This window comes from Annulohypoxylon truncatum, assembly GCF_022578515.1.
Source record: "Annulohypoxylon truncatum strain CBS 140777 unplaced genomic scaffold F4807scaffold_32, whole genome shotgun sequence".
NCBI lineage: Eukaryota > Fungi > Ascomycota > Sordariomycetes > Xylariales > Hypoxylaceae > Annulohypoxylon > Annulohypoxylon truncatum.
The window spans coordinates 27,710-49,190 of NW_025953818.1; the positions used below are offsets into that span (position 1 = coordinate 27,710).

The following is a 21,481-nucleotide window of genomic DNA, read 5'->3' on the forward strand; positions in this document are numbered from 1 at the left end:
AATAAGATTACAATGCCACGTACGTTGTTACCTATAGAAGGGCCTTGTTATAATGCCGAGTGCCCTGAGTAGGGACCTGCCAGCTAGGTTTGTAATTACCTACTAATTATAAGTATGCCAGATGGCTAACCACCGCAATAGTATCATGAGATGTTAGCTTGTGCCTTTCGTGGTTACTAGTTAGGGAAACATCTTCCAAAAACCTTGCTTCGATCATTCTTCGATATGATGTGTAAAGAAGGTAAGAAACTAAACCAACAAGATCATGCGGGGCCCCGCGATTTTGGAGGCAAGGAAATACTTGTTTGTAAATGATTTTCTCTGATATGTCAACGCCATAGATGTATTCAAAATAGTACATACGACATCAAAGAGTGTACGAGAACTTCCTGACGAGAAAATAGGTACTTATGCGGTACGTACTCCATCAGTTTCATGCATTTGGCAAAGATTTTGCTTTTTTTCACGGCTCCCGGAGTCGCAAATACTTGTTGCCAAATAGTTCCCACATCCACTTTCACTCTTATGTACTCTAAGGGATATTTATCCATCAATTTTTCATCGGCAATCCCTCTAATATCTAAGAGGGCATCCATGCTCTGGCGAGAATTCTATAAACCAGCTGGTATCTCCATAATCCCCCACAGAATATTTTATGAATCTTAACAAAAAGATCTACCACTTAATATATCCAAGGCTCCCACAAATCCTTAGCCCCGTCTATATGCTTTTATAAAAATTTCCATCGTCGTCCACATCCAGCAGACTGCTAAATCTAACAACGTCGAAAGAAAGTATGTTTGTGATGAACCGTTACCACGAAAAAGTCATGAGCGCGGGATTCAAGGCAAGAGGTAATAGGAAATGACTACTTGCGACAGTTGCCATAGGGAGGATGGCCACAAAGTCCGTAATGCGCCAGTTGTGGGGAACGATGGGCGCGACGGCTATGACGACCATACCTACGATGAAGAGTAGGGAGAAGAGCATGGAAAACTTGAACTTCTTCAGCACCTTAGGGACTTCGATGAAGAAGTTAGAGAACTCGGCCTCCTTCGACGTCGCGCCCCAGGTCATGTCGATTTCGAACATGTGGGCCAATATGGCTTGGCTCACGTGTAGAGAGAGGCCGCCCAAGAAAATGGCTAGGAGGAACGTCCACTTGAAGTTTTCGTAGATCGCGTACATGAGCGTGCGCTCTCCAACCCGGTACCGCATGACGGCCAGTGCAACGTTGCCGAGGCCGTTGAAGACGATGATGATGGAAAACCAGACCTGCCAAGAGTCGATGTAATACTTGTCCAAGTAGCCGTTAAACCATCCCATGATGAAGTAGTTGACGGATGTCATGATCCACGCGGCTCCGATAGCGTAGTAAGTACCGATGTATGAGATGATGGTGACCTTCGACGTGAAGCGAATGTTGGAGAAGAGGAATCGGCGGAATAAAGGCGTGAACGGACCTTTCCATATCCACTTGCGGATCGGATGGAAGAGTAACTCGTTGCAGCCGTACGCATACTTTTCCCATCGAGCTAGTTCGTCGTACACGGTTAAGGACACGCCTTCTTTAAATCCTTCGCCGGCCCAGGCGGCGAGCCGTATGATGTAGCCACTGCATTGTAGACGAAGAGACATGTCGAAGTCCTCGGAAACATGCGACTCGGACCAGAACTTCTCGTAGCCATCCTCATCTTCGTATGAGACTTGCTGGATAGCACTCCATCGTAAAATGGCGTTGTGGCCGACGAAAGGGGCGACATCACCGTTGGACACCGTATATCTGATGGCGCTGTATATGAGATTGGTAAAGAAGGTAATACCATTCTCGAAATAGGTGTGGACGACTTGCATAACGCCAGACGAGAACTGCATGATGCCGACGTCAGGGGACTGTTCCATTTCAGAAACGGCATCCAAGAGGCAATCAGAAGGAACACGCGTGTCGGAGTCGACTAAAATTTCCCCGGTTAGTTTGATGGTGTGGCTATGGAAATTCAGGTAGGGAGACGGTATCTTACTAATAAGGATATAGTCGCCGACGCGAACGTTGCCGTCGGCCCAGGCTCGCCCATCCTCTTCAAGCACTTCCTTCAATGATCTTTCATATGCTAAAGCTTCGTCGGCTTGGGACCATTCGGGGCCACGATCGTACAGGGAGAGCTTCTCCTCGACTTTACAAGAAATCATAAGCGCGAAGTTCATGTTCGATGCCTTCTTGAACTTGCCGCGGCGCAGGAACCCGTTCTCGCCGTGCCTAGGACGAGCAACCCAACCGATGCTATGGTCGGCGTAGAAGTCGATACGAGCTCGTCGCTCTTCCTCGGAGATGAGTTGCAGGCCATCGTCATTGATAAACAGGTTTGCGGAACCGCCTTGCAGCTCATAGGTGCTGATGGCTTGTTTTATTGATCGGACGGTGGGCTGAATTACTGCCGCGAGACCTTCCTTATAAACTGGACATTGTACGGTCTGTAGTTGTCACAGAGTTCAGACGTCAGCATTTAGTTCATCCAAGGGTATCGGCTGGAAATTTGAGACAGGGTACCTCAGCCCTCGGCCCCCACACAAGAGTTGAGGGAACGTCAGATAATGCAGGCACGAATGTATCGTGGCTCGGACAAGGCCACGAGCATATCATATAAAATAACTTACAACATGTGGTAAAGTCGGAGTCCGTAACCTCGGCGGCGGCCGGGCGGAGTAGAATTTGGAGTTGATGGTAAGTTGGCGGATGGGGCCAAAGATTTGAGCCAAGCAACCGACCATCACCTGGGCAAAGAAGAGAGAAAAGAAGACCTGAATTGGGAAGAGGGCCACCAGACCCAAACGCGCCCAACCGTTGTCGACGTTTACCTCGATGGCAAGCTGTCTCCAAGCAGCCCCCAATGAAACGGTGACCAATACTATGACGATAGAGACGAGATATGTATTTAGGAGATGGATTGGTCGCTTCTCGGGCTTGATCTGCCCACTCTCCTCGTCTATTTCGACTTCCTCGGTTAGATATCCGGGACCTTTCTCTCCATCGTCGTCGCCGACCTCGCCACTCTGCCAGACGAGCTCCATCAACTCGGACTCGATAGCTTTGGCTCGTTGAACAAGGTGTAGCGCATCATCGTCCCAGACGATAAGTAATGCCTCTGATGCGACAAAGGCGGCAAATTGATGCTTCCTCGCTCTTGCTAGGTCATGGAGTGTCGGCAAGATCTGAATCCGAAGACCGTTCATCAACGGTACATCGACTGCCTCGGGGGACCACGATAAGAAAGTTTTGATTACTCTCGAGTTTACCGTCATCGCGCACTGCAGAATAGTCAGTAGAAATATACCAAGATGCAATGACAAGGGAGAATTACCTGAACGTTGAGAGCGGCACAAGCCATCGCAAAAGTCGAATCTCCTAAGGCGGGAGGGCAGGCCATATACGTTCCCTTTGATTTGCGAAGGAGAACACCCTCCACATCACCGCTCCCATCGCTAACCCACAGGTGCGCGCATTGCTGTTGGTACAAGTAATTGACCATCACCTCATGCTTGATGTCGTCTAGGAAGACTGAGCTATTGACTGAACGCTCGGAGATTGACCCTCTGGACGAGCCAAAGTTTGAAGGCGGAAGATGGAGCCCATACTCATCTATACCCGGTGGACTTGAATGTCCCGTCCCGGCGAAGAGTTCCGCTGCTGGCGTGGGTGATGTCACTATCTTCTTCGTATTCTCCTTAGGCCTCTCGGCTCTAAAGTAACTCGACAGACCCATATTTACGTGCTTGCCCGACAGTATGCTCGAGGGTTCCGTTTGCCAATTGAGACGAAGTAGTCAACGAGATGATCCACCTAGCCTTCATCAGGCCAGAATTCCTTGCGCAGCTTCAACAATATGGGAGCCAAGTCTCCGCAGATAGAAAACGATATGGCTTGTAACAACTATGTGCCAAAGCACTATTATGATAGCCACTATAGCAGATCTAATTTTTCTAGTTAGTAACTGAACATCAACTCGTATTAGATAAATTGTAATAAAATCAGAGGAACCGGAGGATTCGATACCATGAGGAAAGAAAACGAATGGGACTTACGGCAACAATAAGTGAGGGCAGCTCGAACGTGTAGAGTCACTGGGTCGATGGTAGGTCACCACGTCTGGGTGGTGGGCGCTAACCGAATATACTACCAGTTACCCACGATCACGTTCCTCTACTACAAGGTTGGGTGGCGGATTTCGAACAGGCCAAGAGGAAAGTATGGGATATAAGATACGAGGATTATGGAGGACTTAATGGAAATGGAGTGGGAAAGACCACAGAGATTTGCCAAAGTTGACGCCAGTTGCTCCCCGTGGCTTTAGAGTTGAGAAGACTAATGCAAAAGAACACTAACACGAATTCTTCTTACAGGCCACGCGCTGGGACAAAATAGAAATGAGTTATGTCGGTCTAGTCAACCTGAGGTCTACACAGCTGCTCAGATAATGATTTAACGAGAGACTAGAACGAATGTAGTGGGCAAGTTGTCTAAACCATTGACATGTGGCGTTTGAGACGAGATAAAGGAGGCGTAAGAAATATAAACCTAGTAATAGTAAAGTATCCGCGAGTTTTTCTAGCTCAATATGAGAGCGGCGGTCTGGCCGCCTCTTCTCAATGGGAAGGTATTTCCCACCCCACGTCGAAGTAGTCATGGTGTACGGGCTTGAATAAGCGGACAGAGACCGGTCAGATTTTTCAATCTTCGGCCCAGCAGCTTAGACGAGGTCTGTCGATGGAACAGGGGTTCGGAAGGAAAATATCGATCGAAAGCGTTATTTTGGTCAGCCACGTGAGTACCTGGCCAGTTTGGTGAGGTACTTGCTAAATCGCTGGCATGCAGCTAAGATCTCGATATGATTTTGTTGTTTAGCTCGCACCAAACTCTCCAAGTACTACTCCGCTAGGTACTAGCCATGCTTGATATTACATGGTACTCCATACCTACTCTAATGGGGAAACGTTGCTATCGTGAGGTAGTATTGACAGAGATCTTGGCAAGCATGGTTGTCTCGGCCCACTACGACCCAAGGGCCTACGAACGATCCGATTAAGACCACCAAGTTTTATCTCTGGTGTACGTTGGGCGTCAGGATCTAGGAGGCAGTGGCTGTTATACGAAGTTTGACTCGATAGTTCGGGGAGGTGTTCGGTAGGAGGCTGATAATCAGAGTCTATGACGAGTAGTGGAAGTAGGTAGTCTGCTCGAATGGTGGTCTAGGCAAGCCGAAGTCATCGTGAGAAGCAATAAATTGATGCTGAGGTTGCTTCCCCAGACCCTTGCAAGCTGCGCCTGTAATCCTAAGGAAATATCCGCCCAATGTTGTGCTCGCGATGGCGCATCATCTTGGGCGCCCTACATCGCGATAGATGACCTCCAAATTCGATTGAATAGAATAGATCCATGCCTCAATGCGGTACAACGGGATACATTGTCGTGATACGACTTGACAGGACCGAAGGTGGCGAGAAGTCGAGATGCCATTGGTGTATACTTACCTACGTATGTAAGATTCTGCGTGCTGCATGCTGCATGTTGTAACACCCTCGCGAAAACAAGGGCATCCAATAGACAGTATGGACTTCTTAATCTTCTTTGGTGCTGTCACTTTTCTCGTATTCTCGGTGCAAACTGCATGAAGACGAGACGCTCCTCGGTTCGACTCCGCGTTAGCCTAGATACCATTCAACGGCCTGTGTAGCAGAGCAGAAAGCCACGGTCCGATTCACGCCACATATGGTGCGCCAGCGTGTCTCCCTACCTAGGTAGTCGATGGTTGTATCGTCGTTCAGCCTTCGATATTAAGTTGTTACCGGAAAGCATGGCGGCTAGCGGTAAGCGGCAAAGGCCCAAGGTTGGGTCTAGGTAGTTGATTGGCGTCCCTAGGTAGGTAGATACCTAGATACCTACCTAGTACCATTTGCAAGAAGAGATCTCGTCATTCGCCGCAGATAAACACTAGACGGAGCGGGATCGTGACGGGCCGCGTTAGAGCAAATTTAACTAGGTAAGTAGATACCCAGGCCGCCAGGTAATCTGTTTAGTTCGAGCTTATAATATCCGCTAGTTCAGCTCTGTATTTTATCACAGTCTAACGCTTACGCCCCCAATTTGGTTCGAGAGGGTATGGCCTCGAGCCGGCTATGGATCCTTATCGTATTACGTGCATATGGTTCGGTAGCTTGAAGCTTCTGTTTTGGTACTCGAACGCTTATTTACCCACCTGTGATAGGTAAGAAAGGGTAACAAGAGAGTAAGACGGGGAAAATAGAATCATAATTTGTTGTATCTGGGGCAATCACTTCGTGGAAAAGTACTGGAGCTAAATAAAAAATATCATTAATTTAGGTACGTATTGTCACTTGCAGATTGGTCAATATTTAAACATCATTAGCTAACTTAAAACAAGCATATACTTTGACGATCCTCACGCTAAGCCATGCGTAGCCTAATGTAGATGATTCCCGAAGCTAGGGAGGTAGGGAGGAAATACGGCGCCGAAACAACATTGAACTTGGATGACATGGCAATTGAATCGAATTGTTCGCTATCGCCTAAGATATTTACCTACTATTACCTAGGTACCTACATACATAAGCTTACATACATTGATATCATAGATTAGATTTATCAGCGTGATATCTCATGGTGTCTACAAAATTGAATCGACTGCCAACGTCGTTTCCAAGTTCTTCGAGGATTTCCCACCTATCCATACCTAGTTAGTAGTAGTACGTACCTAGATAGCTTCAAGGGTCTCATTCTAGTGATCTGAGACCCCTAAGCCCTGCAAGTGATTCTCTGAGGAAAGTTAAAACAACGTCTTTTTACTATCTCGCTGCCTGACAATCGCACTGGTTGTACGTAACATCTTTTAAGTGCGCCGCCGTGAACCATGGAAATCTGCATTACATCATGCGGCTACCCGAGACATAAATCTGTGAATAGGTACCTCACTAGTAGAGCATTCCCATCAGCACTAGCGACGACAAGTGACTTCTATAACACCCAATTTCCACACATTACCTTTGTATTCCAACCCAGAAAAAAACGCCAACGCGCCCGTGCATCGAAACATATTCTATAACTCTTCATTGCCGTCGCACTGTTGCCACATTATGACCTTGCTGACCTGCATGGCCGGGCTTGTCCATGTGGGCAACCACGTGTTCCGCGCATTCCAAAAGTCCTTCTTTGCGTTAGGGCTGCCGTCGATCCAAGGCTTGCCGCTCTGCGCGTCCTCAAACCATCCGTTGGTACCGCCGACGGCAACGTTCAGTATAAGGTAGAATTCTTGATCGAACGGCGTGTTGTCACGGCCCGTCTGCGACCAGTTATCCACGAGCCGTGTACCGTTGCTGGTGGCCTCGGGGAAATTTCCACGCTGCCAGAGGGGCTGGTCAAAGTTGGTGTAGAGAACCTGGAGGAGACGCGAGTTGACGTAGGTGAAGAGATACTTTTGAGACCACTCGAGGCCGAAGGTGTTGAATCCAGCCGAGTACGTGGTGTGCAGTGCCTCGCGCTTCACGTTAGTTCTCCACCAAGCGTCGTTGGCTTGATCGGGTCCCCAGTGTAGAGTCGAGGAGATGATGTCGTTCCCGCCTTGGGCGTACGTCCAATTATTTCCCCGGCTCTCCATAATGTCGATCTCGCCGCTGGCTGGCCAAGGCCCATACGTATCTTTGACGGGCATCATCCAGATGGCCGGCCAGAGCCAATCTCCCTGTGGAAGTTTGGCCGTCACCTCGACGCGCCCATACTTGAGGGTTGCCCCTTTCTTGCTGTTGATTCGGCCGGACTTCGTCGGAGGCACGATGGTAGCATTGCCAACGGTGGTGTTGGTGGCTGCTATACAGTCAGATGGCACCGTTGAAGTACAAGTACCATCCTCCAGGAGATTGATCAAGGAGTCTTTGTCAATCAGATCCGCATTCTGGAGTGTAGGTTTGATGAAAAGGCTTCCGCCCTGGACATAGACGTTCTCGTCATTTCCTGTGGTCTGCTCAAATTCGCCATTGCTATACGCCGCCGTCAGTCATGAACCAAATATGTCGGTGATCTGGGATTCCGTCTTACCCGAAGCCGCCTACCTGGACCTCCTTAGTCCAGACAGCGTCGTTAAAAGTCGCAAATTCATCCTCAAGCACCAGACAGTAGTTGTGTTTAACAACACTTCGTATTCCGTCCCATACTAGAAATCCAGAAATTCCTAGGCCGACAAGTATGCCCAGGATGGGAATGATAGTAACCCACTTCTCCTTTGGATCCTTCTTGTCAAGCCATGGCTTCTCTAATTCACCCTTTTTCACCCTTCGCGAATGGAAGTATCGCGGGCCGGAGCCCTGCACAGGGATATCAGAGCTTTCATAGCTAGAAGCTGGCCGTGAAATCGACGGCGATGCGAAAGGGTTTATAGTGCCCAGCCTTCGCGACGAGTGGGCGTCTATTCTTTCATCTCCCGAAGGGCTCCTGTCTGTGTTAGGTGTGCCTGGCCGGAAAGGCATGGGAAATGCCATCGAGTTGAAAGAAGTGCTACCAGCATGCTGCTGGTCCATCGTAGCGGTTGATTAATCCCTGCAGCGGGACAGCTCTGTTGGTGCAGATACAACAATATCAAATATAAGTAATGTTATGAGAAATTATACGAAAAAAAGACTAAGTCGTATTGTCAAAAGCTCGTCGGTGCTAGGTCTGAAGATGTTTCTAAGTCCTAAATCTTAACGGGGAGAAGGCGGGATAAGAGGACGGATGTAGAAGCATAAGAGATAGGCACGGATATTTCAATGGAGCTAACCTTCACGGCGTGCTTCCACTTATGCTTAAACCTAGGTTGGTAGTCTTCCTGTGCTTCTATAAGTCTAGAGCTATCAGATTCAATATTCTTACTACGACCACCCATAGAGCTTGATACGTACCCAAGTACAGTTCGTACACGACATGTACTCGAGCATGCAGGGGTATATAAGATCGTAGCGCCAGGGGTTGACCACTTTATTCTTTGACTAGCCCAAAGAGGTAAGCTGGTGGGGCATCATCACAAACCTTATCACTTCTGTAAAGTTGAGCTAGGGTTGCCGAGCTTCTGGGCCATAGAACCTTGCAACCTTGATAGAGTTCGGTGGAGACTCCGGGAAGCGAGTCCCATATATTGAAAGGGGCCGCGAGGTAAGGTAAGCCTCACGAACCATCATTCATATCACCTGAACGCCACGACGCCACCGCTTTGCGCTATTGTTGAGACGGATTAACTTACTTATATGGGAATAATGAGATGACCTATTGGGTATGCGATACCTATCGACGGATGGCGTGCATTCAATGTTAAGCCGACGAAATCAAGTTTGTCTCTTCAATTGGTGAAGAAAGAAGAGAACCTTTAGCGAGCTGAGTTACGGAATGGGGATTCGAGACTCGGGGCTTAGGGCTTGAGACTATTGGCAAATTGGCAAGTGCGGCTGGGCCCGTTTGCGGGATGCTTGAACCCACGAGTCAAACTCATTCGTCGATGCCCACCTAGGCAGGTCATAGCTGATCACATAATCGATAGCACCGAGAGCCCAGTTGATTGCTAATTTGCCGCTCGAGAACCGAATCCTATCCAGAGACTTGAGTGATCGGAGTCAATGAAATCCCCGGCGGGATCTTTAAGATATTTGGTGTGAACCTTAGCTGTCGCAGAGAAGGCATGTGCGAGCCTTTGTAGCCTTTCATCAGCAAGCCACACGAACCTAATACTACGGCGATATATCATGATGAGCCTGGGCCGCAAGGAGGCATCTGTCGAGGATTCCGAAAGTTTCGGTGTGGACTTAGTATCACAGATCTGACTATATCTAAGAAAGAATTTCGGAATATAAGAACGAAGGCGATGGTTTTAAAGCACGCATGGAAGTTTTTGCCGTAACCGCTTACTTATTCACTTGCGCTACCAACAATTTGAACCAACAACGCTCGGAATCCGCCCAATTGAAGCCTTCGATGGCAACTACATATTATATCATACCCACCTTGAATGCACCCAGATCCCTATTCCTCGGTTAATCCATGGTGTATGGAAGGCCATTCCTTTATTCAGACATTTTCCATCATATTCAGGGTGCTAAAAGATCGTAACTGCTACATCTATCCACATCCTCTCGTACGCTAGCCCCATGGTTGTCGCGGTTCGCTCATTGGCGAGCAACTTAAACAAGGGGCAATCCCGCATCATTCTACCTGAAATCTAAGGATCAGCAAACAATTCCTTTCGATTTTCTCGTATATGTAGATACGAATGAAGGATTTCGTATTCTACGGTTCTTAGCTTACAATATGGAAATGAGATCATGATGTTGTCAGAGGTTGCGGAATAGCCTCAGGGGTCAGATCTCTCGTGAATGGATAACATGAACAAATGTAGGTATGAAGTTTAATAGCACTAAGAAAATGATATTATCACTGCAACTAAAACTATGAAAATATTCTTAGGCTCGCATAAAAATCTAGGTAAGTACCTATTTGACTAAAAAGTGACATTAAATGCATAAAAGGGGTAATGGATAGGTATAATATACCTCCTATAACTACCTCCCTACTTAGTAGGCAGAAGTCTCCTTAACTTTGATGAGCAGCTAGCTTCAATTACTTCAAACTGTGCGTCATCTCAGGTAGCTACTTACTTGATTTACGGTAATAGATAACGTCAAGCCCCTATTGTCGCGAGGCGAAACCAAAGGGCTAAGGAATAACGACGTTGTTGCGTGAAGAACCCTAACTACCTTCTCACTCCCTCCCAGGGGGTGCGGTATACATACATACATACATACATACATACATACATATATCTTCTTTTTCTACAGCCAAAGAGCTAACTGCCAACACGGCGGCCTCGTACAAGCCGACTCCCAATCCTTCTGGGCTACTAGCTAACCCTGGCGAGACCTCCGGCTATCAGCTCTCACATAGGAGGCTTCTGACACCTATCAACTTTTTAGAATAATTAGTGGTTATCGTACTTGTGAGGACGTAATATACCTATTTCTAAGTCACTCGTGAGTAAATCTGTTATGTTGATGTGTGAGGTTTTCTCTCGAATTGACATCGTTAAGCAATGCCAATATAGTGTACTGTGTTAGTTCAACTCGCCATAATGCTAACCTTGGTACTCAGCGAGTATTTACCTAGCCTAGGTACTGAGTATTACACTATGGATACTATCTTGGATTCTTACTAACTCTAGCGCATGTCAACTTTTATCATTCCTTGGAAGTTATTATGCCTAGCTAAAAATGATGAATTGCGACTTTTATATGCAAAAGCCATACCAACTCACACGGCAATGTAGCTTTCTGAAAGATAGAAATTTTGGAAACCCCGAGATATCTTAGAATAATAACTGCGTAAATACAACCAAGTCTCCTGCGATCCGTAACATTAAAGAGGGGAATTGCGTTCTCGTTGCAACTTTTAGATTGATAATGATTGAAGGACCAGTCGTCAGAAGCTAGTAGGTAAACAGTTATATCATGTAAATGCTATATTTATGACATCGGTGGTGTGAATGGAAGGGAATACGGATTCATGGAGTTGACCTAATGTAGGCAGTGTAGCTAAATTATACTATATCCCAGAGTGAATTTTGTCCCCTATGTTTAACTGATGACCTAGGTAGGTATTCATCTCTAGGGCTCCTTTCCACCGCATTCTCGTCTGCTGTGGTGAATTAGAGTATGACTCTCGACTTCGAGTTGGACAAGTATTGGCTCCTCTCGTACGCGGCATGGCTGTCGGAGATGAGACTAGATAAAGCCCCATTTCGCTTTACTGAAGGAATTTGCGTAATCTAAGTAATCATATAATGGATTCTCTGCCTATACTGCCCCCTGTTTCTAAATCGTTATCCCATGCCAAGACTTACCGCGTGAGCTTCAATGTAGTCGACACGTACGCCGGGGTCTAAGCATACCCTGCTGAAACTTGAAACTTGGAACGATAGCCATTTTAGATGTTTAGGTAGTGAACGAGGCGCATGCTGTGTTGGTAGCTTAGCATCGCCATCGACGGTACCTATGCTAGACTTAGATGACGAGGTTTGGTGCCGCGATATATCAGTAGTTGATACCTATATCGGATATAGGAGCGTAGGACTTTTCGGTTACCTACCTACTTGGGTACTAGGGTGGTTCCAGGTCACCGAACTTGCAGGTACTATATCACCCTATGACGGGGATTCAGTGTTACAGTAAGGTCGGCTGTCCCGTACCAACGCACAGAACATAAAAAGGCAAGTGGATTGGTGGGCCGGTATTTCGTGAGGGATGACAACTATAGGGCTGTATGCCGTTGCGGCGGGGGGGAAGTCAAGTTAAGCTTGTGGTGAGCATGGGGGCAAGGTGTACGGGTCTGCCTACCGACGAACCTGGATTAGATCTGGGTCCGGAGATTTATCATGATGAATATGATAGGTATCTTTTAGGGAGTCAATCCGATTGATGGGAATACAGATATGCCATGTCAAGCTCCCAAGAACTCTGTAAATAGTAACTACTACCTAGGTACCTATGTATGTACTTCGTAGTTCATCAGCGTTTCAGATTAACAGATATGTCTTGAAGAGGCCCACAACGACGAGTGACGTTATAGGTGTATCTAAAGGAACAGACGATGCAGATCCTTTTTTTTCGTTGGGCTGAAGTGGGCTCAATGATCGTTCTGTCACGGGACCGAAGACGGAAGCGAAGTGAAAGAATAACTATCCTTTTCCTCTCCCTCTTCTCTCGTTTTCGTTGACCTCTACCACAGCCCGTTACCTCATCTAGTAAAAGCAGACGAATGCAGCACCAGAAGGAACACCTAACCCTATAGGAAGATATGGAAGCTGTAGTCAGATCCAGTCTGCATATATAACTATCTAGCAGGTAAAAGAGAGTGTCCGATTGGCCAATCCTCCTCAGAGTGGCTAAAAAGATCGACGGCCCCCACGCCAGCTGCACATAAAGGAATGTCCCACGAAGAAATAAAATCGGTCCACTATCCGTCCTGCCGTCCTAACATTTATATCCTTTCCATTTATACCTCAGCCGTCTATCATTGGAAAACCGACGCCTTGTCAACATGCATGGAACTTGTATGAGAAATGTAGTCAAATGCCGCGAACTGCCCAGGAAGTACCCTCTACCCAGAATTGTTAGAAGATCAATAGGAATGCAATCCATCGTACACTCGTAATAACAGTAACCCCGTTCCCCACTCCCCCCTTTTTGCCTGTCTCCACTCAAAAAGGGGGAGCCTTCCGCGAGGAAGGAAGATGCTCCATCTAGTAATTCAACGACAACCGAAAACGCTGACCAATGGTTGAGGAGATCTAAGAAAAACGAAAGTACCTAACGGAAAGGGATACAAGAAAAACTTAAGGATTGGGAAAAAAGGAAATTGCGCCGTTGCCAATCTAGTGACGAACGCCCCAAATTCTATAGACGAAAAGGGAATGGGAAAAACGGAAATAGCAAAATCAAAGTCAGGTGATGGATACAGAATAATCAGTCGAATAGCAGGCCGCCGCAAGGGACCGGCGCAAGGGCACTGCCCTACGCAGTGTAACCCCGCGAGACCTGCAAGTAAGCCAGTACTGCCGCACGCCAATCGCGTGTGTCGAAGGATATCCGGCCGTATGATTCGCCGGTATCCCCATCAATAAGCGGCGCAACAATTTGGCTCTAATGAGCCTACGAGCCGGGTGCCTGCCGAGTCGAGCACGGTGTCTGAGGCTTCGAGGCCTAGAAGACGCGGTCCGGTTAGTCGAGTTGTCTCTGTTACCCGGTTCGGGGAGTCTCGGGAGGACGATCTCCCGTACGGCGGGCAAGTATCCTGAAATATGGAAGATATCCCATAAGCTATAGTAAGGCGCCGATCGAACATATTTGTGCATGCAGATATTGATGACGCCGGGTTCGAATGTACTGCCGACGTTCCCGGGCACGCGATTAATGACGACAGACCCCGGGCGGCGTCGAACAAATCAGGTCGAGATTTAGGGACCTGCCTTGGCGATGACGCTCGTAATAAATCTGGGTCATTCCTGACAGCTGCAGCGCCAGCACGTAGGGAAAAGCTTGAACATGATGACTCGCTCACGCTGCAGGAACCGAGATATGGGGCGCCCAGATCCGATTCGTTCCAAGGGGCAATATCATAGACGAGAGTATGCAATCCCGTTTCACCTCGATCATCTGAATAGTTGGTAAGCTTATCGTCGTATAGCTCTCCCTGGTCGTCGATGTCTGTACCTTTGCGCGAATCACATGACGTCGTCAGCGTAAGGGGCACGAAGGCATCCGGTTTAAAAGCCAGGTGTTCGTTCAGTAATCGTCTCGACAAATGCTCGCCAAGGTAGCTAATTTCGAGCTTCCCACCGCAGCGGGTCGCCTCGTTAATGAGACTTTTTGCGGATCTGCGTGGGCTAGGCGGCGGCGTAGGTACATCCGGTCTAGGACCTATAGGCCCTGGTCTGTTACATGATTCGGAGTTAGCGGCAATTCGTATAGCTACCCAAGTACCGATTTTCTCGGTGAGTAGGGCAAGGTACTCCGCAGAAGGTACGTAAGAACCCAAGCCATGTTTCAGAGTGACTTGCTCTCGAGAAGATTAGTAAGGACGAGTGGTACCAACCTAGGCCCTGGAGTTGGCGGGCGAGGGGGATGAGGAAGCGATACTGGCACGCCTAAAGCGAGCCAGACGTCGACCAGTCGAACAGCAACAATGGAGAGCTGTTCAGCCACGAGTCCTCGAAGCAGATCTGCTTCTGCTGAAGAATTTGGACTGGGTGGCGGCGTCGGTACCGGCGGACGGGGAGGGATTGGGGGTGGCCGTGGAGGCGGCCCTGGAGTTGGGGGACGAGGTGGGTCTGGAAACGAGATCTTGGGTAGTCCCATCTTAGATGATTCCATAGAGTACGGCTTAGGATTAAACTCGTAAAGATTGAGATATCCTGTTCTATCGGCGTTAGCATAAAAGACCGGTGCTGATGATGGCAACGAGGTAGAAGCTGATGCGAGAAGTCGTAGCATCTCGTTACAGTCGACGTGACTCCTTGAAATCGAACCAGTGATAGTGCTTGTCTGTTATCTCGATATTCTGAAGGGTTGAAGTTGCTGTGAATATGGTCGTAACAAACTCGTTCGGACATGGTTCCATAGATCTATTATATACTTCTCTCGAAGGAATAGGGCACGGCGGGTCGGCTCGTCCCTTGGGATTCGAGATCCTACTGTTGGGGAATCGTACCGAGAAGTTGTCGTTAACAGCCCTGGCGAGAAATGAGTAGCCTACCGGTGTTTGCTGTACCAAGCAGCGTGAAACCAACATAACATCCTACCGCAACAGGATCAATTTGCGATAGGAGAATTCGACCTGCGCCTCTCATCATACTAAGATTCGGGGTTAGGCTCATCTATACAGGTACCTATTTCCATCTTAGAAGGATGGATGAACAGGTGAAGTCATCGCAGCCTTTGATAGTGGGTATTGTCCGAAAAGCATACCATGCTTCCGTCATCTCGTCTTCGCTTTCGGTTGGCAGACCACTCTCCTCTAAACCCAATAAGCTCCTCGACCGCGAATTCATTGCACATGAGAAGCAAGTAAAAGGGGACACTGCTGAACGCAAACTTGACGCCGCTTGAATCTTGCACACGGATTAGGCTGTCTTGTAGCCCGGATCAAGTCTGACTACCGACTACCTACCTAGGCAACTAGCTTATGGCCTCAATGTAGTTATTCGGCGCATGATATTACTCGATGAGAGTTTTTCGGTGATACGAATAGACTTGGCAGTATGAATCACATTTCATGATGAAGCGACAGTCGTAAAATTGGAACAAAGGATTCCAGTGAAACGAAGATTTCGATTTTTAATATTCCTTAAGGCTATCATTCTAGGTCCCGAGTAACCAGCCCAGCCAACAAAGTGCAACTCGCGAAGATCGTAAAACGGTGAGACGACAATCGATCATGAGGCTCATATCAGCCCTGCTCGTTGGCCGTTCTACGTCAGCCGAGCCTCGTATAACCGAAGATAAACGCGTTAGGTAACTCTGTTGGTTACACTGTACAAAAATGCGTATATGATGAGCGCAGGATAGACGACTTCCGCAGCAGCGTTGTAAGCTAGCTCGCTTATTGAAGCCATATGTCGTCTAACGCCGCAGAAGTTTCCGACTGCCCTGCGGGACCCGATCCCGTAACCGGTACACGATTGGGTTCCGAAGCCAGCACGATGGCCATCACACGAACCCATTCGCTACTACGATTCGATAGGCTATATATCATTTGTTAGAACCCGACTCTATCGTATACGCCTGAAGGCAGAGGGATACAGGGACGGAACAGATGGTTTGCTCCTCGTAGGACTTACGCATGCGCGATTCCTCGCTGGAGTACAACGTCCCCCGGGTTGCAAAGCGTCTCGACGGGCTCGCCATAAGTGGGTTTTCCGTCGATTACGTCAAACGGCTTGGCTGGGGTCAAGAGGCTCAGGGTCCCGTTCAGCACGACGAGATAATCGGTAGACGTCGTACGGTGCATCACACCCTCCGAGTTTGGGGCGATGTCGAGGTAGTACATGTTCAGACCCCCTGGCACTATAACAAACATTCGGTCAGCCATTACCGTTATGGGAGATGTCAGAAGCGGGTCATAGACCGAGATATCTATTACAGGACGCAATGATATCTGGATATGCTGGAACAGGCAAACTCTTAAGTGCCTTGGAAGTTGGAGTCTAAAAGAGCAATCGGAGACGTGGTGGGAAATTCACATACACACGATTCCCATGCCGGGCACATCATCGAGTGCTAGATTGCCACTGCGGTATTCGTCAGCTCTCATCTATCCACGACATCGCGGCCCCTTCGGAGCCATGGTCTAATTTAAGGACGAGTAACACGGCAAGTGACTCACTGTCCGTCGTTGCTAGTCGGTACTCTCTTGCTAGATGCCACTCGCGCTCTCATCAAGACACCTCCCATGATAGGATCGGGAGGGAGGCTGTCCACGAGGACCTCTACGCCGGGTTCCGAATGCGCTTTTGCGGTACTCGATTCGGCAAGGGGGAGGTTCGAGGCGGTGATGCGCCTGGGGGCTGGTAGGTGAGCTGGCGATGACATCGTTCTCGGTAATATGGCGTTCTAATCAGCCTTGAGGATGAATAAGGTAAGTGTCTATAGGGCTGAGAAGTTTAATCTGCCTGTGACTATTCTGTATTACGACAATAGTCGCACAGAGCCGGTATATATAGAATTTCGAGACATATGGCCTATGTAGGTAACCAAGGGTGTTGGCAGGCAGGACTATAGTGTCGATGACAAATGGGCTGCATTAATCAGCAATAACTGACCCTCAACCCTTACCGATTATGCAATGCAAGAAAGGATTTATAACCAACCACCCAATCCCCAGGATTCGTGATTGGAAATTTAAGTCTTTGAGGTTGGAATAGCGATGGAGACAACGTGGAGCTCGCGTCGAAAATATGGGATTTCATAGTGGTTCTACGAGGATCTGAGCGGCGCAGACGAATAGGATAAGATGAGATGGATATTATGGAACAAGGCACCGGGGAAACTTTTTGACATTCCAACTGATGAATTTGTAAGGCGATTCAGCTGAAAACCAACCCAGGGGGTCATCTATGCACGCGAGTGCAATGTGATTGCCATCGATATCGATGTATGTGCTAAATGGATCATGAGCATCCGATCCGAAACGGCATAATAGGACAGAGCAAACATACTACTACCAAATTGGTAGCCCATCATTCCATCACGGACTGCTTTGACTTCAACCGTATACGAGAAGCTTCCCCATCACATGTCAAGGTATCTCGTGCTCGATAAACGCCCGTCGACATACAACGCGGCCTATGTTGTCCCAACCTAACGGTATCCTCTTCCACGACTGCGAGAACGGCTGCGACCTCGGAAACTGTCATAGCTGGGACTACGACGTCGATCATCATCATGGCCGTTGTAGCTTTCCTTCCTTCCGCCTCGTCGTCGCGGGGGAGATCGAGATCTAGAACCGTACGAGCCGGACGGACTTCGGTTACGACGGTGAGGAGGGGATCGGGATCTCGAATAGGAACGCGGACGGTAAGTGTCGAAGTTGTCGCGGCCGGAGCGACCGTAACGGGGAGAACGCGGTTGTCTCCCCCCGCCAAATCCCGCTCCTCTTCCACCGCTGGTAGTACTACCGGTGCCGGCGCCAGCTCTGCCGCCAACTCTGGGACCGGGCGCAGGATGGCGAGGGTCAATGTTGGCGCCTCGTGTCGCGGTCGGGGGAGAAGGCGAAAACTTGCGTCGGGGGAGCACGATGGACACATTGATTACCGTGCCATCGAGGACGGCTTCGTGCATGTGAGCAATAGCAGCCTCGGCATCTGCCTCGTGAATGTAGAGAATGTACGCGGTTCCACGGTTCGTATTGACTAAGAAAGGCCACGTTAATACCTTGCTATGTTCAAAATAGATGCAATGGAGAGATTTTACTTACATTGTCTATTCACAGGCATGTCCAGGTCTCGGATAGGACCGTACTGGCCGAAGATCTCATGCAGATGTTCCTCATTGATGGTCTTGGTCAACTTCTCAACCACAATCTAAAGGCCAAACACCTAAAATTAGCATGCACGCCAAGACTACGCGGGAGAATTGGTAGGTATATATTGGTAGATGCGCGACGATGGAGTCACGCAAAGATATATTTAGGGAGAATTGACTGACCTTGGTACTTCCTCTCAACGGGCTCTCACTCCTACCCCTGTCATCTCGGCCACGGCTCGGACTCCTGCTCTCGCTACGAAGTCTGCCATTACGGCGAGAGACTGGTGTTGGCGATCTGATAGGGGACCGACGGTGGCGAACTGGCGAAGGCGAGCGTGAATAACGCGATTTAGGCGTCGGGGAGCGCGACTCGTAACGATCTCGAGAAGGCGATCGATAATCCATTTTGATGAATTATCTTGAGTTTGAGGGTCGCCTCTATTTTCTATAGAGACGGGAAGTATTGGCGTGCAGACGATGAATAACGCAAATGGGCAACCTCGAGATCCAGGGTTGTACGCAGTAAGTTGAGAAGAAACTATGGTAATGAAGTGGATTTTGACCTGGGAAGAACGAGGAATGGGTGGGATTGAAGCTTTGGAAGCTTCGCCTTGAGGTTGCAGTTGCTATTGCTATCTAAAATCGGTCAAGCCAAACTATATTCGTAACTTGGGTGGGAAGAGTGGGTTCCGTTTGCTAAATTCAGGTGCAGCTGGTGCAGTCTGGAAGTTAAGCTCGACGCCACGTGACTCATAATCATGCAGGTATGTATTAAATAGATATATGTACTTTAAGGTAAGCTTACTATGCACAATCATACATATGTACAATGCATAAATACCGAAATCGACAACAATGATTCCATCAATTACCTCGCATCTGAACCTCGCATTCGCACAATTGCCAGTCTCTCTCGAGTTTGACATCTGGTATATGTCCGCGCTTCTTTGTTTATAATATAATATTAAAGGAGATTCACTATCCTAATATACGTATCTAAAGTTCGGGTTTTCCCTATCCGTCAAGTCCTCAAAGGCATGCGCTAGCCTCTCGTCACGAGCCTCGCTGACACCGGCTGCTGCCAACTGATCACGCTTCTTGTTTTGCCTGGCAAGATAGAAGCGGAAGACCACCAGGATGATGACGAGAAAGGCATAACAACCAAGGTGGGTCGAAAAAGCTGTGAAGTACTTGGGAGCTTCGCGAGAGAGAAAGACCTGGGGACCGATAGCATTGCCAGCGGACCAAAAGACGAAGTTTGTGGCTACCACTACGCTCTTCTTGGTTTGCCCACCAACGTTTCGAGACATCATCGAAAGACCAAGGGTTTGCGCAGCCCAGAAAGATAGAGTGATATAGTAGGCGATGAGCAATCCTACGTGCTGAGGGAATGTATGGTTGGGAATAGTCATTAGTAGAATGGTTCCGACGAACGACCTAGACCAATAATGTCAGTCATTACCGTACCGCCGTCTCTAGAATGAGGGATGATATGGAGACTTGCGGTATAATGAAGCCTAGCATGGTTAGGATGTTCTGGTTGAACCTCTTGACCAACCAGACCGACCCTAATAGTACGATAATGATGTAAAAGCCGAGAACCATCGACAAGAGCTGCGTCTGGAGGTTGGTGAATCCAAGGTTACCCGAGATGATCAAGTTTGCGAAAGCGCCGAGACCACTAGTCGGAAGAGTCGTCGTGAACTGAATTCCGGCGTAACACCAAGTTTGAAAGTCGGTCAGGGCGTCCCAAACCTGCTCCTTTTTAAAGACGCGATTCTGCAGACCTGTCTGGTTTCCTCGGACACGTTCTACCATCAAACGCTTGTCCTCCTCACTGAAGCATTTAGCACGCATAGGGGAATCGGGCATCCACCAGAGAACGAATACTCCGAATATGACGGAGATGACCCCGTAAGCCAGGAAAAGCCACTGCCACGACTTGAGAGGACCATCCGTGATCAAGGTAAAGCAATAGGCAAGAAGCCCACCCACAATTTGTTGCGCACCGTTCATCATGTACCAGTATGTGACCCTCGAGGCCTGCTCTTCACGTTTGTACCACATGGCGGAGAGGATCACAAACGCAGGCTGGCAGGCCGATTCGAAAAGTCCCAGGAGCGTACGGACAGCCACGAGCCCAACAAAGTTCTTGCAGGCGGCGTGGCAGGCAAGTGTAGTACCCCAGGCGATGATCGAAAAGCTAAGATACTTGGCAACAGGAACTTTGGAGATGATATAGTTCTGCAATTCTCATATCGTTAGCATACTGTTTCAGCTACCGAGATATCCCAGGGAGAACCAAGATTGAGCCCTACCTGCGGGTACTCGACGACGAGTATGGTTATATAAATACAAGTCGTCAACCACGAAAAGCTTTGGCTTACTTTCCCCTCAGGAGTAAGCATGCCGGTATCTTTCGGCAGACCCATGATCGAGGAAAAAGACAATGTGCCTTTATCAATAGCCTGAAGGAAATACGTCGTGATCATGACCACCAGGATGCGTTTATCAATCATTCTTCGAAGTCTATCGTTTTCTTCGGGCGATATTTCAATCCGAGCTGACGACGAGTATTTAGCGACTTCTTGGTCGATCTTGCCATAGTCTTCCCGTTCCCCCTTCTCATCGACTTCGTCCGCCGCCGAGCGTGCCCGCTCCACCTCCTCCATCGAGTACTTCTTCGCATCATCATCTTGGTGAGGCGACATGGGTTGGACTGTGTCCAGATCCCGAACTTCTGTAGACGACATGATGAGGGCAAGTGTTCAGCAGGCCTGGTGGCAGCGGCTATGCACGCCGCAGAAAAGAAAACGCCTGAGAGGAGACAGAACGGAAGTTGAAGTGAGATGAGGTGAGGTGTAGAGTCGGGAGAGAT

General features: G+C 48.5%; 6 protein-coding genes across 6 annotated transcripts; all 6 read right to left on the minus strand.

Annotated features, from left to right (window-relative positions):
* Positions 1 to 813: 813 nt before the first annotated feature.
* F4807DRAFT_463348 (glycosyl transferase family group 2-domain-containing protein) lies at positions 814 to 3,761 on the minus strand (the record flags this gene model as incomplete). Its single annotated transcript, XM_048001967.1, has 4 exons — positions 814 to 1,955; positions 2,022 to 2,472; positions 2,656 to 3,306; positions 3,360 to 3,761. 4 exons carry the CDS (start codon positions 3,759 to 3,761, stop codon positions 814 to 816), a joined length of 2,646 nt encoding a protein of 881 aa, XP_047851180.1.
* A 2,785-nt stretch (positions 3,762 to 6,546) lies between these two features.
* On the minus strand, positions 6,547 to 8,954 carry F4807DRAFT_437762 (glycoside hydrolase family 16 protein). Its single transcript, XM_047999073.1, has 2 exons — positions 8,105 to 8,954; positions 6,547 to 8,046 (listed from the first exon to the last, which is right to left on the minus strand). Exons 1-2 carry the CDS (start codon positions 8,581 to 8,583, stop codon positions 7,110 to 7,112), a joined length of 1,416 nt encoding a protein of 471 aa, XP_047851181.1. The 5' UTR covers positions 8,584 to 8,954; the 3' UTR covers positions 6,547 to 7,109.
* Positions 8,955 to 13,357: 4,403 nt separating this feature from the next.
* Positions 13,358 to 15,072, minus strand: F4807DRAFT_469911 (uncharacterized protein; the record flags this gene model as incomplete). The annotated part of the gene is made up of 2 exons (XM_048002768.1): positions 13,358 to 14,513; positions 14,675 to 15,072. The coding sequence occupies 2 exons, from the start codon at positions 15,070 to 15,072 to the stop codon at positions 13,697 to 13,699; spliced, it is 1,215 nt and encodes a 404-aa protein (XP_047851182.1). The 3' UTR covers positions 13,358 to 13,696.
* A 995-nt stretch (positions 15,073 to 16,067) lies between these two features.
* On the minus strand, positions 16,068 to 17,524 carry F4807DRAFT_219513 (uncharacterized protein). The gene is made up of 4 exons (XM_047994038.1): positions 16,964 to 17,524; positions 16,825 to 16,868; positions 16,419 to 16,644; positions 16,068 to 16,322 (listed from the first exon to the last, which is right to left on the minus strand). Exons 1-4 carry the CDS (start codon positions 17,167 to 17,169, stop codon positions 16,181 to 16,183), a joined length of 618 nt encoding a protein of 205 aa, XP_047851183.1. The 5' UTR covers positions 17,170 to 17,524; the 3' UTR covers positions 16,068 to 16,180.
* F4807DRAFT_219516 (RNA-binding domain-containing protein) lies at positions 17,415 to 19,289 on the minus strand. The gene is made up of 3 exons (XM_047994039.1): positions 18,784 to 19,289; positions 18,554 to 18,659; positions 17,415 to 18,488 (listed from the first exon to the last, which is right to left on the minus strand). Exons 1-3 carry the CDS (start codon positions 19,006 to 19,008, stop codon positions 17,938 to 17,940), a joined length of 882 nt encoding a protein of 293 aa, XP_047851184.1. The 5' UTR covers positions 19,009 to 19,289; the 3' UTR covers positions 17,415 to 17,937.
* A 297-nt stretch (positions 19,290 to 19,586) lies between these two features.
* Positions 19,587 to 21,356, minus strand: F4807DRAFT_453242 (MFS general substrate transporter; the record flags this gene model as incomplete). Its single annotated transcript, XM_048000431.1, has 3 exons — positions 19,587 to 20,040; positions 20,108 to 20,847; positions 20,922 to 21,356. The coding sequence occupies 3 exons, from the start codon at positions 21,354 to 21,356 to the stop codon at positions 19,587 to 19,589; spliced, it is 1,629 nt and encodes a 542-aa protein (XP_047851185.1).
* Between the last annotated feature and the right edge of the window lie 125 nt (positions 21,357 to 21,481).

Excerpts from the sequence above, each read along its gene's own strand:
- F4807DRAFT_437762 (XM_047999073.1), bottom strand. The coding sequence starts at position 8,583 with ATGGACCAGCAGCATGCTGGTAGCACTTCTTTCAACTCGATGGCATTT. Across the intron at positions 8,047-8,104 it reads GTCCAGGTAGGCGGCTTCGG|CAATGGCGAATTTGAGCAGA; the intron begins GTAAGACGGAAT and ends GGCGGCGTATAG.
- F4807DRAFT_219513 (XM_047994038.1), bottom strand. The coding sequence starts at position 17,169 with ATGTCATCGCCAGCTCACCTACCAGCCCCCAGGCGCATCACCGCCTCG. Across the intron at positions 16,869-16,963 it reads CCGACTAGCAACGACGGACA|TGGCAATCTAGCACTCGATG; the intron begins GTGAGTCACTTG and ends CGAATACCGCAG. Across the intron at positions 16,323-16,418 it reads CAGCGAGGAATCGCGCATGC|CCTATCGAATCGTAGTAGCG; the intron begins GTAAGTCCTACG and ends AATGATATATAG.
- F4807DRAFT_219516 (XM_047994039.1), bottom strand. The coding sequence starts at position 19,008 with ATGGATTATCGATCGCCTTCTCGAGATCGTTACGAGTCGCGCTCCCCG. Across the intron at positions 18,660-18,783 it reads CGTTGAGAGGAAGTACCAAG|ATTGTGGTTGAGAAGTTGAC; the intron begins GTCAGTCAATTC and ends TTTGGCCTTTAG. Across the intron at positions 18,489-18,553 it reads CATGCCTGTGAATAGACAAT|TCAATACGAACCGTGGAACC; the intron begins GTAAGTAAAATC and ends GGCCTTTCTTAG.